The sequence below is a fragment of the Marmota marmota genome, unplaced genomic scaffold, assembly GCF_001458135.2.
Source record: "Marmota marmota marmota unplaced genomic scaffold, marMar, whole genome shotgun sequence".
Taxonomy (NCBI): domain Eukaryota; kingdom Metazoa; phylum Chordata; class Mammalia; order Rodentia; family Sciuridae; genus Marmota; species Marmota marmota.
In genome coordinates this window covers 7,289,317-7,308,543 of record NW_025999924.1, presented here as the reverse complement: position 1 = coordinate 7,308,543, position 19,227 = coordinate 7,289,317, and the positions used below count along the sequence as shown (strand labels likewise).

The 19,227-nt window shown below is 31.5% G+C and overlaps 1 protein-coding gene across 2 annotated transcripts in view; it reads left to right on the top strand.

Moving 5' to 3' along the window:
• Mtrex (Mtr4 exosome RNA helicase) overlaps positions 1–19,227 on the top strand; it is a 100,041-nt gene that overhangs the window by 12,780 nt on the left and 68,034 nt on the right. The window contains exons 5-11 of one of the 2 annotated variants that reach the window (XM_015497298.2): positions 243–355; positions 11,806–11,980; positions 13,019–13,109; positions 14,804–14,928; positions 15,924–16,022; positions 16,619–16,721; positions 18,372–18,503. In XM_015497298.2, the coding sequence (XP_015352784.1) occupies positions 243–355; positions 11,806–11,980; positions 13,019–13,109; positions 14,804–14,928; positions 15,924–16,022; positions 16,619–16,721; positions 18,372–18,503 (838 nt within the window). The remainder of the gene's footprint in view (positions 1–242; positions 356–11,805; positions 11,981–13,018; positions 13,110–14,803; positions 14,929–15,923; positions 16,023–16,618; positions 16,722–18,371; positions 18,504–19,227) is intronic. The other variant, XM_048800036.1, reaches the window with a different exon arrangement.

Sequence of the window (19,227 nt, the reverse complement as noted above, 5' to 3'; positions counted from 1 at the left end):
TAAATACTAATAATTGTTTTATTATTATTTAAATATAATGTAATAATTAAAAGATTAAATGGAAGAGTAATTTATGCCATTTGGGAAAAAAAGTGTTTTTACTCTTCCTAATGTTTTCTTGTAGGTGGTATATTTCCTAAATAAAATCATAAAGAAATGCTCCCAGAATGCTTTTGGCGGCAGTCTTTCTCTTGATGATACCTAGGTTTTTTCATGCAGATATTAATGTTTTGTTTTTGTAGGAGTACCCGTTTATTCTTGATGCTTTCCAAAGAGAAGCCATTCAGTGTGTTGATAACAATCAGTCTGTTTTAGTATCTGCACATACATCAGCAGGGAAAACTGTATGTGCTGAGTAAGTAACTTTCTTTTTAAATAAAATCCTGAAATCACTAGAAAGGGATAAGAGAAGGCATCCTTGCCTTGTTCCAAGTAGTAGGGAAAATACATTCCATTTTTCATATTAAAAAGAACATTACCATAGGTTTTTCATAGATACCCCAGTCAGTTTGGGGAAGATCCCTTCTGTTGTTCCTAGTTTGCAGAATTTGTGTATGTATATGTGTGTGCACACATGTATGCATATAAAAATATTTCTGTACTAGATTTTGTCTGATGTTTTTTGGGGTCATGTATTGAAAAGATATGTTTTTGTTTTGATTTTTGTCCTGCTATTGTGACGAAATATGTTGATTGGCTTTCAAATGATGAATAATTCTAAGAAAAGCAGCATTTGGTCATGATGGTCTTTATTACCATGTTGTTGGATTTGGTTAGTTTAGTTTTTGTTAATTTTTGTATCTGTTCCTGAAGAGTATTGCTTTTTAGTTTTATTATAATGTCTTTTTCTGGTGTTAGTAACAGGGTGATGTTTACTTCTATTTTTTTCTTTGGTTGATCTGACTAGAAGTCTGTTGATTCATATTAATCTAAAATTTCAGCTTTTGATTTCATTGATTTTCCTCTATTCTGTTTTCCTTTTTATTGACTTTCTCTCTGATCTTATTCTTCCTTTCATTAATTTTGGGCTTTAGTTACTCTATTTTAATAGTTTCTTTAGGATAAAAAGTTGAGGTAATTAATTTGAGATATCTTTTTCCTAACATATGCATAATTTAATGAGGTAAACTTCATCTAACATTGTTTTAGCTGTCTCCCACAATCTTTTTTATGTTTTATTTGATATATTTGTAAAATGTTTTTAAAATCTTGATAAATTATGTTTGATCCAAGTTCTGTGTGGTGTCATTTTCCTTCTGCATGAAGAAATTCTTTAAATATTTAATATTTAAGTTCTTTAAATATTAGTGTAAGTCTACTAATGAGAAATTATGTTAACTTGTATACATCTAAAATAGTCTTTCTCATTTTTGAAAAGATATTTTTCCTTAGTTAGAATACTAATATTTTTAAGATCACCTTTTTGACTTGCACAGTTTGTGACCAAAAAAATTCTCTGAGATCCTTTGTTTCTCTGTATATGTCTTTTTTTTTTTCTGGGTCTGCTTTAAATATTTTATGTTTATCACTGGTTTTAAACATTTTTGCTTATGATACACCCTAGTGTAGTTTTCATGGATTTCGGGTTTGTTTTTTACAGTGTTCCCATGGTTGTCCTTCTAGGACTCTACTTACTTTATGACAGTTATCTCAACTTACTGATTCTATGTTCATTTTTTTTTTAATGTTTTATTTTGGGGTCATTTCTAATATAGCATCTCAAATTCATTATCCTCTGAATTGTTAAATCTGCCATTAATCTCATTTAGATGCCTTATTTTAAAATTTCAGATATTGTGGTTTTCTTTGCTAGAAGTCCAACTTATTTATTTTTTGTTCCTTATCATAATACCATAAAGTACAATCCTGAATGTCATAGTCTTTCAGGAGTATTGAAATCCTGGAAGATATAAATCCCTAAAGTCCTGAAGATCAGTCCCAAAAAATAAAAATCCCAAAAGTTGAAAATTTGACAAAATCCTGAAAACCACAGTTTCCAATGGGGAAAAAATGTCTACATGAAAGTTGTAGAAGGATGAATTCTTGGAAGGAATTAGTGTGTTTTCTGTTGTTAGCACAATTCTGTATGTTTTTAAAATGAGGGTGTTTCTAGTGGAGATGAGTATGTGAATCTCAAGTGGGTGAGGAAGATCTGCTTTATAGAGAACGAATATGAACATATTCTTTAAGAAGAGATGTGCCTAAAAGAGGAAAAGTAGCTGTGATAGCCGCATGATGCTTGGAAATAAAATTAACAGTCATGAAAGTTGGCCAACTCTTAAGACTACACTGGTACAGTTGCCCAAAATCTGTCCCTATAGGCAGTTTTTTATATGTTGAAATTTTTTTTCTTTTTCTTAGCATTTTTTTTCACTTTTTTGTGTTTCTTGCCATTAGACCCAGGCAAATGATCATACTGGGCAAGTGCTCTGCCATTGAATTATATATACTTCAGCCTTTTTTTCCACTATTTTCCAGCATTTAAAAAAAAAAAAAAGTTATGCTCTATGTTTCATCTTTGCTTCACTTCTAATATTGGAGAATAAATTAAATAAAGAGAACTCTAATTTATGTTTTGCGTTTTTTGAAAATTTAATTATTTGAAAGTGCATTACTACAACATTGATTCGTATTTAAGCACTGTCCCTGAACAGAAAAACATTGAAACTTTATCAGTAAATAAAAGAGACATCTTTTTGTACATCTGCCTTTGTGAAAGTTAAAGTTTCTTGAGATCTTGATTCTTTGGGCAAGCTGCCTATGGAGTGGCAACCTATCAATTTTTGATAGGTCTCCTTAAAAAGATGGGTTGTTTATTACATTATTTCAAATGATTGAAATTTAAAAGCTGAGTACACACAATTACTAACCATAGTGATATACATTTTACTTTTTGACCTATTATGGTTCATCTGCTCATAATTGTTATACCCATGCATCTATCAATATATCTGAGTGTTTTTGCTCACAAAAATAATATGTTAATATAGCCTGCTATATTATGTAAAGTGGCCTATTAAGTGTTGTTCTGTGTTTTATATATTTCTTAGATTTCCTTACAAATGTACATAAACATCTTCTAAAGAATTTGAAATTTTTTCTTTTACCTTTTTGAGATTTTGAGTTTGGGGCATTTTGATTTTGGGAGATTTCAGCATTAAGAATTACAGTGTTCAGGTTTGTATCTTTCAGGATTATGACTCAAACCTGTATTTTTAATATATCCCATGTATCTTAACATTCCTTTAGTTTTTTGAAAATATGCAATACAGTTAGAAAACTTTTTAAATGTTCTGGTTATTACCACTTTTGTCTGTGTTATTTTCTGATCTGTTTTGATATATTAGACTTTTTCTTTCATTATGTAAAAGTATATTCCTGCTTCTTTACGTACTGCTTTGATTGGGTGTTTGGCTATTTTTAGTTTTTAATCGCTTGACCATGTTGTGACTTTACATGATATTTTTCTGTTTCTCGTGCTTGAGTTTGTTGGCCTCTTAGATTTGTGGGTTTGTTATGGTTTTCATCAAATTTGGGAAATTTTAAAATATTTTCCCATCACTCTAGTCTTTTGAGGATTTCAATCATAGTTGGCCACTTTAAGTTGTTCCAGAATCCACTGATATTTTACTTGCTATTATTTTTTGGTGTTTATTTTGATTCATTTTGGTAGTTTCTATTGCCACGGCTTCAAGTTTATTCATAACTCTTCTGCAGTATCAAATCTGCCCTTCTCCTATGTTTTTCATCGTAGACACTGCATTTTTCATCTTTAAAGTTTGACTTAGGTCTTTCAGTGTTTTCTAGGTTTCTACTTAACATGTTATTTTCTTGAGCATGTAGAATATAGTTATGTAATGTTTAACATCCTTATTTACTAATTTGGTCGTTGGTCTTATGTTTCATTCCTGTACATACTTGAGATATATGTTCTGTGTTATAAATTACTTGGGAAAATGTCTTCCTATTGAGGCTTACTTTTATGATTATTTTAGGCAGGATCAGAGCAGCATTTAGCCTAATGGTGGGCATATGTTTCTCACTACTCAGTACTCTTCTTGCTATTCCACCCAGTGTCTTGTGAATCATAAAGTTTTCCAAGGTGGTTGGTAGAAATCCAAATTACTCCCAGTTCTGAGTGAGATTTGATCATTTTTATCTTTGCTTCTTTGGGTTGGTTTTTGTCTGGTCTCAAATAGTTGCCTAAGATTTTACTGGTCAGTACTGTCCGAATACTTATAAAGGCTCAGCAGATATTCAGCACCCTCTCTCTGCAGCTTTGTCCTCTCTGGTATTCTGCTCTGCAAACTCTTAATTGCCTTGGCATCCCCAGACTTACATGTTGATCCATTCAATTTAGGAAAACCTCTAGGTTCTGCCTGGGCTCCCCATCATGGAATTGTCTTATAGTTGTTTCAATTGGGTGGGTAAAGGTAATCCCCATTACTCTGTCTTAACAATAATTGGATGTTTTCTGTATTTTTAAAAAATATTTTTTAGTTGTAGTTGACGCATACTTTTATGTTATTTTATTTATTTTTAAATTTTATTTGTATGTGGTGCTGAGGATCGAACCCAGTGCCATGCTCGTGCCAGGTGAGCGCGCTACCGCTTGAGCCACATCCCCAGCTCCCTTTAAGTACTATATTATATTAAATATTATATTATAAAATATTAATATTTTATCACTTTAAAGATTATAATTTGCATTTTTAATGTCATCACCAAGTGATATATGTGTATTAAAGTTAGAAAGGAACTGGGCCAAGCTAAAAAAAGTAGATTGTGTTCTTAGAAGAATAGCATTACCTTAGATTATTAGAGGGAAGTGAAAGGAGAGGAAGGCAGGGGATGGGGATAAGAAAGAGAGAATGAAACAGACATTATTTATGTATGTATGTGACTGTATGACCAATATAATTCTACAATAAATTATATATTTCAATCATTCCTTGGTATTGGTGGGGAATTGGTTCCAGTTTCCCCCTTGAATACCAAAATCTATGGATGCTCAAGTCACTTATATTTAAAATGGCACATTATATACATGTAATCTACATACATCCTCTCATATATTTAAGTCATTTCTAGATTACTTATAATTACCTAATACAACGTAAATGCCAAGTAAGTAGCTGTTATCCTGTATTGTTTAGGGAATAATGATAAAGTCAGGTTTAATACAAAGTTTTTTCCCTATCTTCTGTCTGAGGTGTGTTAAATTGTAGATGCAGAACCTATGAATATGGAGAGCCAACTGTTTTTCAATAGTGCACGTATCTAATGTAGGAACAAACACACCTTTGTTGAATATGTTTAAACTTTTATTTAATTAATATTTTTAAAAATATATGACAATTTAAAGCAATGATTATAACTGTATTGCTGGGTTTACAGTATATACAGTTGAAATAGATACATACATGAGATAATATTAAATAGCACAACAAAATATTACAGCCAAGATTTCAATATAGTATTTTACAGAAATTGTGATTGTGATAAAGGTGAAGAGAAAAGCAGTAGAGTAGCTATTAAAAAGGTAAATCGAATAAAACTAAAGACTCAAAAAGGGAATTAAAATGGTATACTAAAACAATAGTGATTTACACGATAGAATGTAGTAAAGGAGAAAACATGAAACAGACAAGAGACATCAAAATAATATTATCAAAATAATTGCCAAGTCAACAACAAAAAGCAAATGTAAATCCAACCATATCAATCACTAAATTACTAAAATCATATAAAATATCTTCTCCAACCAGAAATTAAATTGGAAATAAAGAGCACAAAGATATAGGAAAATCACCAGATGTTTGAAAAGTAAACAGCATAAGAGAAAATCAAAAGGGAAATTAAAAAATGAATGAAAACAAAACCATAGAATTAACAAAATTTGTGGGGTGCATCTTAAGCTGTACTAAAGAGAGAAATTTAGAGCTTTAACTATTTACGCCTGAAGAATTACCTAAAATCAATGGTTTGGATGCGAATTTCCCCCAAATGCTCACATGAGAAACAATGCAAGAAAGTTCAGAGGATAAATGATTGGGTTATGAGAGCCTTAACTCAATTAGTGAATCATTCTCCTGATGGGATTAATCAAGTAGTGACTGAAGGCAGATAGGTTGTGGCTGGGGGAGGTGGGTCATTGGGAGCATGGCATGGAGTATGTATTTTGTATCTGGCCATGAAGTCTCTCTCTCTTTCTTCTCTTTCACTCTCCCTCTCTTTTTTTCTCTCTCTCCCTCTCTCTGCTGTCTGATCATCATATGAGCTGCTTCCCTCTGCTAGAAAGTTAAGACAAGAGTATTGTGATTTGGAGCCCCGCCTGGGCATCTAAGACTTGTCTCAGAATTTAAAAATAAATTTAAGTACTCTGAGGACTGGGTTCAATCTCTGCTACTGCCCTACCAATAAAACTTGTTTACTCATAGAGTTCTTATAATGCAACAAGACTAACAAATCAATTAAAAATATCAGCAAAAATCTGAAATAAACACCAAAATTAAATCACCAAAGATGGATAAATAGATAAGTACATGAAACAGTGCTTACCAGCATCATTAGTCATCACAGAACTGCAAATTAAAATCACTATATGACATCACTACATACTCACTAAAATAGATATAATAAGAACTAATAACACCAAGAGTTGGCAGTGATACAGAGAACTAACACCTCATATATTACTGGTAGGAATAAAAAAAGGTAATGCCACTTTGGAACATAGTTTGACAATTTCCAAAAGAGTTAAATACTTATTTTCATTAAAATGTAGAAATTAAATTTCTGGGTTACCCAAGAGAAATGAAAACACAGACCCAAAGACTTACACAGGAATGTTTTTACCTGTATTATAATAGCCAAAAACATGATCATGGTTATCTGTGGCTGAAGGTACAAGTGAATTTGAATGCAAATTGTATGGATGCAAGTCTCCTAAAACTGATGAGGGTTATATAGTTGAAGTAACTTAGTAAAACTCACTGACCTGAGTATTTATAATGAGTGACATTAACTGCATGAAAATTATATAGTAGGAAAACTGTGTCCATAACCCTGGCAAATTTTTTAAAATATTCTCTCTGATTTTCTATCCTAGGATTTGAGAGCAGGTTTCTGTATACATGTGAAAACTTTCTCTAATATAAATTCTCCTCTTTAGGAAAAATAAAAACCAGGTTACATAAATGGCCAGAATGCAAATGACTATATACGTTAACTTTAAAAGCATAGTGCACCCAATATAGCACTATTTTATTTGTCTCTCTAAGTGAGATAAATAATTGAACTAAGAGTAGTTAAACCTATTTTCTATAATACCTATGCCTTAGGAGGAAACTAGCATCTAACTACAGCACCTTTTGAAAAGGAATGAACTGGTAAGAAATAAGTCAGCTCCACTGAACAGAACTGGAGTGGTAGAGGACTGTACTGTATTTGGGGCTGGAAAATAGATCAAGACATCTGCAAAGAGTTGATGCCATAAGATGACACTGCAAAATCCAAAATCACTCCTCTCTTTCTGAGAAAATTTCATAGGCTAAGAAAGTGTGGACAGAACTAATAAATAGGTGACTAGATAAGTGTTGACTGTACCAAAAACATGAAATAAAATTCTAGGGGTTGGTGTTGTAGCTCAGTGGTAGAGTGCTTGCCTAGCATGTGTGAGTCACTGGGTTAGATTCTCAGCATTTTGCATATAAATAATAGAATAAAGGTCTATCAACAACTAAAAAAAATACTTAAACATTTCTTTTAAATTTTATGGCGCATGAAATATATCACTGTGCCAAAGTAAAGGGAATGATAGGATGATTGGTGTCATTTTATGTGTTTCTTTTTCTACGGTCTTTACTTTAATTGCCTCCTGTTAATAGTACCTAATTCAGCTGCCAGCAGAAAAGGTAATAGAAAAATAAAATATTATAGATTATTAAAAGTCAAACCAAAAAAGTCAAGTCTGCAACAGACTACAAAATATCATTCATGTTGAAGAATACAATCTACTTTTTTAGCTTGGCCCAGTTCTTCCAACTTTAATACACAAATATCACTTGGTGATGACATTAAAAATGCAGATTATAATTAAAATATTATATTAAATACTATATTATAAAATATTAATATTTTTATCACTTTTAGATTATAATTTGCATTTTTCATGTATATGATATATGTATATTAAAGTTAGAGAGGAACTGGGCCAAGCTAAAAAAAGTAGATTGTGTTTTTAGAAGAATAGCATTACCTTAGATTATTAGAGGGAAGTGAAAGGAGGGGAAGGCAGGGGATGTGGGGATAAGAAAGATAGTAGAATGAAACAGACATTGTTTATGTATGTGTGTGACTGTATGACCAATGTGATTCTAAAATATGTATACCCAGAAAAATGAGAAATTATATCCCATCTATGTATGATATATCAAAGTATATAAGTGCATTCTACTGTTATAACTAATTAAAACAAATAAAAAATTTAAAAAAAGAAAGAAAAGAAAATACTAGCAAAAAATTAAAAATTTTATTTTATTTTCCTATATTTTGTCCAATAGAAAGACTCTCATAAGTTTATTTAACCAAAGAATGTAAAAGAATTTTACATATAAAATAATATATAAAAACTAGAAACTTTAAAAAAAATGCAGATTATGATTCAGTGATTATAGATAGAGTGAGGCCAGAGATTATCCAGTAAGTTCCCAGGTGAGAATCAGTGTGTCTGGTATAAGAACAATACTTTCAGTAGCAGAACTCCAGGATAATTTTATTAATATTTTTAACTTTTTATTTTAAAATTTGCAGACAGGAAAGATTTAAAAGGAAAAATTTTTCAGCAAGCTTACCATGGAGGCATAATTCAACATTTTGCAACATTTTTAAGAAGAAAAAATTGGAAATAATCCAAATACTATCAGGAGATAAATAAAACCATTGTCGTCTATCCATATATAATACAGTACAGTTTTAATTAGATGTATAAGTGTGCTTTTGTCCTGTATATCCTTATGAATAAGTCTAAAAACAATAAGTGTTTACTTATATCCTTACTAATTCTAGGCTATAATTTAAAATTTTTATCAGTCAAGCATATCTGAAATGATATTTAGTTATTTTCATAAGCATTCCTCAATGAATTATATCTTTATGCCCTTACATATTCCTTTTTAAAAATTTGTTATTTTTTTCAATATACACATAGAATGGATTTGGACATATCATACATGTATGGAGTATGACTTATTCCAATTAGAGTCTCATTTTGTGATTTAACATGATATGGAGTAACATTGGTTGTGTATTCGTATATGAACATAGGAAAGTTATGTCTGATTCATTGTTCTGTGTTTCCTATTCCCATCTCCCCTTCCTTTTTATTCCCTTTTTGTAATCCAGTCTAATCCCCCAACCCTTATTCTATGTTTGCATTCACATATCAGAGAGAACATATGCCTTTTGGTTTTTGGGGATTAGCATATTTCACTTACTGTGATAGTCTCCATTTCATCCATTTATTGGGAAATGCCACAATTTCAAGAATAATGGTCTTTAAGTACACCCATGTATTTATTTTTTTCTTTATTTCCTTTGTCACAGTAGTGGGGATTGAACCCAGAGGTGCTCTACCTTTGAGCTACAACCCTACTATTATTTTTCATTTGAGAGGGGGCCTTAAGTAAGTTGCAGAGTCTGGCCTGGAACTTGGAATCTTCCTACCTTAGCCTCCTGAGTACCTGGGATTTTAGGTATACACCATTGTTTCTGACCATACAGTCTTAGTCTTAATTCCTTGATTCTTTGGTTGTGTTTCCTTTCAGCCTGAAGTATTTTTAAGAAAAATTTTCGTAGATCTGTTTGTTAACACTGAATTTCCTCAGTTTTTATTTGAATCTTCTTTATTTTGCTTTTTGTTTTTAAAGGATTGTCACTGGATATAGAATTCTTGGTGTTCTTTTTTTTTTTTCTTTCAACACTCAGGACAAATCTTTCTCTTAATGCTATTTCATTCTACTTTATTGGTTTGTTGGTTGGTTGGTTTTGGTACCAAGGATTGAACACAGGGGTACTTTATCACTGAGCCATATCCCCAGCCCTTTTTATTTTATTTTTTTTATTTTGAGATAGGGTCTTGCTAAATTACTTAGAGCCTCACTGAATTGCTGAGGCTGGTTTTGAACTTGCAATCCTCCATTCTCAGCCTGCCAAGCCACTGGAATTACAGGCATATGCCCCTGAGCTTGACTACTTTGTTGTTTCTGATGAGAAGTCAGCCTTAATTATTGTATTCTTTTGTATTTTGTTCTCCTCTGCATATTGTTTTCTGTTGCTGCTGCTTTTCAAAGACTTTGTTACTCAGTAGTGTACTATGATGCTTACTTGATAAGGTCCTTTTTCAAATTCTAATTTGGTTGTGTTTTTAATAGTTTTGGTTTCTGTTGAGATTGCCTACTTATTGAATCTTTGTCCTGTTTCTCTAATTCTTAGAAAGTAACTTCTTATATTTTAAGGACATTTTTCTAATTGCTGTTTTAGAGTTTTTCTCTGCTAAGTCCATTATCTGGGCCACTCTGAACAATTTCTTTTCTTTCTTTTTTTTTTTTTTAATATTTCTTTTAGTTGTACACAATGCCTTTATTTTTGTTTATTTATTTTTATGTGGTGCTGAGGATTGAACCCAGGGCCTTGCATGCACCAGGCGAGTGCTCTACGGTTGAGCCACAACCCCAGTCCCACTCTGCATAATTTCTTAAATCTGACTTTCCTTTGATTATAGATCATAATTTTCTGTTCATTTTATATCTTATAATTTTTTTTAAAGTAGGCATTTCAGATAATGCATGTAGCATGCTTGTATTTTTTTTTTCATGCCTTAAAATTCCTATTTGATCATTTTGGGACAACTTTTAATTTTTTAAATTGCTGGTTTCATTATTTTGGGTGATAATATTGTTTTAGTTCCTCAACTAGATCATAAGGCTGTAGTGGACAGAAACTGTATCTCTAAACAAGGAGGATCTACCATAGTGTTAGAGGTAATTCTAATTTCATGGTCTTTGTTTAAGTACTTTACAGAATTTTTGTTAAAAACAAATAGTATTACTATAAATTCCATAGCTGCAGAAGAACTTTTCTATAATCAGAACTGACTATAACTTTTAGTTAAGAACTGATTTGATTACTGTTATACCTGGGAAAAAGAATACATATAGATTGACTTGTTTTGAAACTCTGGAGAACAAATACCCACTTGTTTTCTATGGTTTTCTCATCGTACTCTGTAAATGTATAAACTGACAGGCAGAGAGGTTCTAAACTTGGAGGCCCATTAGTAATATCAAAGTTGTTTTCTTGCAGGAAATAGGGTAATCATTAGTAGTCCATTAGTATTGGCAATCAAGTTTTATTAACTGAATGAGCAGAGCTAAAATTAAAATGTTCTTATTCATTTATACTATTATATTTAGAATTTATTTTAAGATTTATTAGTATTATTGTAATAAATAGAATAGATATAAATGTTCTGCAAAGTCAGTATTGAAAATAATGAAGGAAAGATTGAACATTAAATTACATATTAACAATTTAAAAAAAATTTTTTTTGGAGTAGTAGATGGGTGCAATACCTTTATTTTATTTATCTTTATATGGTGCTAAACCCAGGGCCTCACATGTGCTAGGCAAGTGCTCTATCACTGAGCTGCATCTTCAACTCCTACATAGTAACAATTTTTGAGATCCTGTACTTGAAAGAAGTTTTATAATTTCTTTATTGTTAATTTCATTTTACATTTTTAGGTATGCCATTGCATTAGCCTTAAGGGAAAAGCAGCGTGTAATATTTACCAGCCCAATTAAGGCTTTGAGTAACCAGAAGTACCGTGAAATGTATGAAGAATTTCAAGATGTTGGTCTCATGACTGGAGATGTGACTATTAATCCTACAGCATCTTGTCTTGTTATGACTACAGAGGTAATTTATATAGTGCCTCACTTAACTTTCCCTTTTAAATTTAGCTAATATATCTATTAAATTAGAATGTAATATTTTATCACTTTTTAAATAAAATACAATACTTCATTTTCTCAGTAGACTTATTTGAAATGAATACAATTTATTTTAAAATGTTCTAGTAACATTAAATGTATTTCCAAATTACTGCTACTCCTCATGTTGTATGGATTCTTTTTTTCAAGTACTTTAAAGTTTTTACTGTCAGTGACATGAAAATGTTTTGTTGATTATGTATACATAGTTTCTTATAAGTAGTGGCTCTTTTTGTTCCATGTGATTTTGTTTTTTTTCCTCTGCATCATCTAAGTGTTGATTAAAGTAGGTAAATAATCAGCTTTTTAAAAAATGCAGTATTTAGCCTCTTCTTATAATCATAGTTAAGTTTTGCAATATTTAATAACTAAGGTTTACACATGATTAGCTATCTTTACTGTTTGAGGTACTTTTGCTCATACTTTAGTAATATCCTTTCATTTTACAAGAATATAGTATAATAGCATAAATTAGGTTCTGTCTGGAGAGTCAACAAAAAGCATCTCTCACTTTTCATTTTGGTGTTCAGTATAACTTAGGCACCAAATCTATCTATGGAAATTTTCTTTTAACTCCAAAAATAAAAATAATAATAAAAAAGATTGTTTCAAAGAGTCTGTGTTGTGAAGTGATGATGCAGTAAACAAGGGGCAAACTGTGGGATCCATTGTCTCAGAAGATAGTTTAACTTTCTTTCAAATCCTAGGAAGTGCAGCCCTTGGGAAAGTGCTGTGCATAAAAGAAAGTGGCTTTATATCCTAGAGAGTAGAGATGATAATGGTTCTCTTCTTGGATTATATTTGATTAGTAATTCAAGTTGAGAAGTCAGAGATATGTAGCCATCTAAAATTATTTTAATATATCCAAAGAATATCCAGAATTCCTTAATGGGAAAAAGAAAGTTTTTGTCTATTAGATGTTGTGCTAAAATCCTGCTAAATTCCCCTCCCCTTTTTTAAATAGATTTTAAGAAGTATGCTGTACAGAGGTTCTGAAGTTATGCGAGAAGTTGCTTGGGTCATTTTTGATGAAATCCATTACATGAGAGATTCAGGTATGTTCTACAGTGCTGAGATGTATACCATGTATTTCACTAAAGAATGGTATTAGGAGCGCTGGGGTGGTGGCTTGGTTGTAAAGCACTTGCCTAGTATATGTGAGGCATTGGGTTCAATTCTCAGCACTGCATATAAATAAATAAGGGTCCATTAACAACTAAAAAATATACATGTATAAAAAAGATTTTGACCTTAAAAACAAAGGCATTAAGATTTTGAACCAAAACTGCTCAATTTTGCTTTCAATTTTTGTGTTCCTAGGATTCTAATAAGTTATAGCTTCATTAAATTGTAGAAATCATCATGAAACATTTTCCTCAGGATTTCAAGTAAAGCTCCTTAATAACTTTTAGTAACTTTTGTTGGATAAGAAAATACTAATTCAAGCCAGGCGCTGTGGCCCATGCCTATAATCCCAGGGGCTCGGCAGGCGGAGGCAGGAGGATTTCTAGTTCAGAGCCAGCTTCAGCAACTTATGAGCAAGGCCCTAAACGATTCATAGAGACCCTGTCTCTAAATAAAATACAAAAAAGGCCTGGAGATGTGGCTAAGTAGTTAAGTTCACTCCCCAGTACCAAAAAAGAATACAAATTCAAATAAAGCAAATTAATGCTGGGGATATAGATCAGTGTTAAAGCCTGAGGACTTGGGTTCAATTCCCAATATCACAAAAAAACAAAAACAAAACAAAAAGCAAAACTGGCTTGCTTTTAATACAGAACTCTTTAATATCAATAACATTAAAGAATTTCTAAAACTTCTTACAAGGTTAACATTCTTGATTTTTATTGTTAGTTTAGTTTTTTACAGTAAACTAAAATGTGTGTTTATGGTAAAAAGTGGAAGTAGGCATGTGAAATAAAAATGAGCAAGGAGAAAAAATTATTTATATCCTTTATTCTGGCCATTACATTACTATAGTGGAAAAGTAAGTATACTGGGAATTTTGGGAGTTCTGAGAGAGTTAATGTTAACAAAGAGGTTTAAAGGGTAATGTTTCATATGTACATACTAAAAACAGGATTTGATATTTTATTTAAAAGCACAGAATTTGCTGTGTTTTTGATAAAAGTAATAGAATTTAACAAAGTTTTTATTAGTATTTCACCCTTGTCCACTTCACTCTATTAAGCCGTGAACAGAATGGTTTTGGTTTTAAAATCATGAATCCCATGTTGATTTGTTTATTGTAGGGAGGAAACTGTCAAATTGACTTTCCTGGTTTTTTTTCATTTTACTAAAAACTGACTTATTAGAATTCTGGTGTTCATCAGATCTTTCTTTCATCTTCACAGGACCATTATGGTAATTTAAATGAAAGATGCCATATGGAACAGTAATAGTTTTAACTTCCAAATTTGTTTTCATAGTTTTCTACAAGCCATTAACCCCAGCTTTTTAAAGTGTAGTGGTAATACTGTTTCCCTGCCTTGTCACTGGGACTCTGAAGGAAAGGATTCAATCTGGAACTGCTTTTTTTTTCAGGCTATTTCAGAGTAGATGGTGTTTTAATGTACCAACTTTCTAATTCATAGCTTCATGATGAAAAGTAGTTTTCAGTAGGTTTTGTCGCTAAAAATATGCTTGTGTAAAGTGCTCTGCATTTTAAATTACTAAGCTTAAGAGAAAATTATTTTAGATAATTGTCACCAAAATGTCACTGAATTCCAGGGTATATTTATTTTTTCAGAGCGTGGCGTAGTATGGGAGGAAACTATTATTTTGCTTCCTGATAATGTTCACTACGTCTTTCTTTCGGCTACTATTCCAAATGCCCGACAGTTTGCTGAATGGATTTGCCATTTACATAAACAGGTATTTTCTTTCTCTCTTTTGATGATGCTATTATTTTTACAGATTGGCCTTACTGTACTTTTCTTCTAATGCTATTCTGATTAGAATAGCCTTACTACTTCTTATACAAGTAGCTTATCAAAATCATCTAACTTTTTAGAAATGCTGATTTCTTAGTCCCATCTCAAACCCTTGGAAGATAGATTTTTTCGAAGTTTCTAAGTTAATCCTGATTATCCACCAGGTTTGGAAATGACTGTATTTACTCTGACAGTGAGACACAAATACAAAGTAGAGTTTCTTTCCTCTTAAGGCTTTGGTACCTAGTGGTCTCTTGAACATTTAATTTGATTTGATTTTTCCCATGTAACATTGTCACACTTTCTTTTGTTTCCATTTTCTTTTCTAGTGCAGATTTAGTGTCTGTCTAGGCTCTGTAACAATTATTTGTTTGTGCATACTGAATTTTTTTTGCCCTTAATTTTTCCTCTGCACTAATATCCTCATGAAAAATTATTTTTAACCTATTTATTTGCACTCCTATAGAATGTTTTTAATACTTTCCCACCGATGTTGCCTAAAGGAGAGAAACCCAGTGGATCTAGATCTGCTGGGATAGCTAGATCAGTCTGCTGCTTTAGAAAGATTTTGAAAAACATTTGTGGGATACAAAAAGTTCATTTACCTCAGGAATCCTTTGTATCACCATATTATTCCATAGAAACAGAGCATGTTCTGTGTACTTACATTATCCCAGGAGTAGGTAATGGGTACTTGAAATATAGGATCACCAATTAGGGAATTGGTGAATTGAGACAGTCTTGTATGATTTTGGTAGACTTAATTTTTCCTCTTTCCTCTTAACTAGTTTTAAAAATATTCTTTTAAAGTATTTTATTTTTACATGCTTAAATCACCATTTTAATTACATGAGATCTTTTGGATGGGTCAAATGTACATTTTTATGTTGAGGAGATAAAACGTTTGTGTATGTAATTATTTCTTTCTTTTTACAGCCTTGTCATGTCATTTACACGGATTATAGGCCTACTCCATTGCAACACTACATTTTTCCAGCAGGGGGAGATGGCCTTCACCTTGTGGTTGATGAAAATGTAAGGGTTTGTCATTCTGTCATACTTCATTATCTTGTTTTTCCTTGATATTGAACTAGAGAAAAATGGCAGAGATGCATATTTTTTTCTCAAATAGTTTTGCATTCCAAGATTTATTTTTTAAAATATTTTTATTTCAGAATTTGTATTTGATGCCAGGCATTGTGGGACATGCATTTAGTTTCAGCTACTTGGGAGGCTGAGGCAGAACGATTGCTTAGTCCCAGGAATTTGAGGCCAACCTGAGCAACCTAGCAAGACCCTGGCTTAAAAATAAATAAATAAAATTATATTTGAGATTTGCATTTTTATTATGCATGAATTTTTCTATCTTCCTTTTCTAGTATTTAAAAACATCTGAGAATTGAGGCTCTAGATGTGTTTCAGATGTTTTATGCCTTGCTTTTCACAATTCCATTCCTTCTTATTACCTCTTATTACCTCTCATCAAGGATTATGTTTTAATTATTTTAGTAACCTTTGTTTTATTTATTGTTAAATTGTTTTTATTATTTGATTAAGCTTTGTGTTTGAGTTATGAAAAATGTTTGAATTATGATTAAATGTAAATTACTTAAAAAGATCTTTGATTTCAGGGTGACTTCAGAGAAGACAATTTTAATACTGCAATGCAAGTGCTTCGAGATGCAGGTGATTTGGCAAAAGGAGACCAGAAGGGGCGGAAAGGAGGAACAAAAGGTAATTTGGAACTTTGTTTCAAGAGGATTTTACATGTAAATTGTATATTCAAATTATTCCAATATTTTATGTCTTTAATGTTTTTCTCAGGAATCTATTTAGAGTTCTAGGTGATATATAGCAAAATTGAATGAATAAAGATTGATCTCTACATTCATTTTGATGTAATTTGAATAAAATAGAAGCCACCCAATTAAAGTGTACAATTCAGTGGTTTTTAGTAAATTCATGTTATTATCGAAGCTTTTTTAATATTTACACATAATTCACATACTATGAAGTCCGTTATTTTAAAATACATAACTTGGAAGTTTTTAGTATATTCTTTGAGTTTTAAAACCATGACCACTATGTAATTCCAAAATATTTTTATCAACCTTGAAAGAATTCCTGCATACGTTAGCAGTCATTATCCATCTTATTCACTCCTTTTTTTTTTTTTTTCACTCCTTATTTTATTTATTTATTCTGTGGACTTAGGCAATTACTAATCTACTTTCTGTCTATGGATTTGCCTTTCTGTATAGCTCATATAAATGGAAATCAAAAGTGGTCTTTTGTGACTGGCTTCTTAAAGTTTTTAAGATTCATTCCACTTATACTGTGTGTCAGTACTTCATTCTTTTTTATGGTCAAATAACATTCCATTCTATGAATAATACCACATTTTATTTCTCCATTCACCAGTGAATGGACATTTGGGTTTCTAGTTTTTGATTGTTAATGAATAATGTTGCTGTAAACATTCTCTTATGTACTGCATGTTCTTGCAGGAATATATGTGTTTTATTTTTTCCTTGTTATGTACCTAGGAGTAAATTGATGGGTCATATGAAAGGAATATGTTTAACATTTGGGGGACTACCAAATTATTTTCCAAAATGGCCTCACCATATTACATTCCCATTAGAGTGTATAAGGGTTCCACTTTCTCAACATTGAATCCAGGGATGCTTAACCAATGAGCCACATCCTCAGCCCTTTTTGTATTTTATTTAGAGACAGGGTCTCACTAAGTTGCTGAGGCTTGCTTTGAACTTGCTATCCTCCTGCCTTAGCCCCTGGTATTACAGACATGTACCACTCTGCCCTGTTCCCCGCATTCTTGCTAGTATTTAGTGTTTTGTGTCTGTTCGAGTTTTGTGTCTATCCATGTAAATGTCAAGTGATATTTCTGTGTGGTTTGATATACATTCCCCTGATTGACTAGTGATTTTAAGCAATTTTTTATATGCTCATTGGTCATTTGTACATCTTTGAAAAAATGTCTATTTCTTAAACTTTGTCCACTTGTAAATTAGATTGTTTGGCTCTGTTGTAAAACTTCTTTTTCTATTCTGGATTTTAGACTTTTATCAGACAGATGATTTGTAATATTTTTTTGTGTTTGGATGGGAGTTTTTTTCTTTTACTTTATTAATGAAGTCCATTAAAGTATGAACGTTTTTCATTTTGATGAACTCTAGTAGTAGATTATTTTCCTTTTATTGCTTTTGTTTTTGGTGTCATATCCAAGAGTACTTTGTCTGACTTAAGATTATCAAGATTTTATCCCATATTTTAAGAGCTTTATAGTTTTAGCTTTTATGTTTAGGTCTGTCATCCATTTTTAATTAATTTTGGTGTATGATTTATCTACTTTTTTTGCAGGACCATCAAATGTGTTCAAGATAGTGAAAATGATTATGGAAAGAAATTTTCAACCTGTAATTATTTTCAGTTTTAGTAAGAAGGATTGTGAAGCTTATGCTCTTCAAATGACCAAATTAGATTTCAACACAGGTACTACATAATTTGTCTGTAGTTTTAATGTGGTGTGAAAATTAATGTAAAATATATTTCTAGTAATGTATCTGTTGTTACTTAGTACTCAGCATGTTTGAAAAGTTTTAAGAGACCCTTGCTTTAAATTTCTTTTTTCTACCCTCTTTTATTAATAAAGATAAGTATTAAGCTTTATATTATTCCCAGATAACTCTACGGAGAAACATTAAAATCATACCATCTTTCTTTTCATTGCAGTTGGTTATTGTGGTTCTCTCTTCTGCTTCTTAAGAATTAGTCTTTTGATCAGATTACTTTGTCTTATAAATATTGTGCTTCATTCCTAATAGGTCACTAACTATGTTGAAACTGAAAGTAGTAAAAACTTCTAGGAATATATATTCACTAAGAATATACCTCACTAGCCTAGTCAAGAATTGCAGTTGTGATTAATACTAGCCCAGTTGTCATTCAGTTCTGCTGTTTCATATGCAGTTCTTACAGTGAGTAGTAAATGATATCTTGAATCATCCAAAAATCAAATTTCCATTTTATTGTTTTCTTTATCAAGATAGAGATTGTTTTCTTTTTTCTTTCTTTCTTTCTTTCTTTCTTTCTTTCTTTCTTTCTTTCTTTCTTTCTTTCTTTCTTTCTTTCTCTCTCTCTCTCTCTTCTCTCTTTCTCTCTTTTTCCCTCCTCTCCTCTCTCTCCCTCCTCTCCTCTCCTCTCTCTCTCTCTCTTT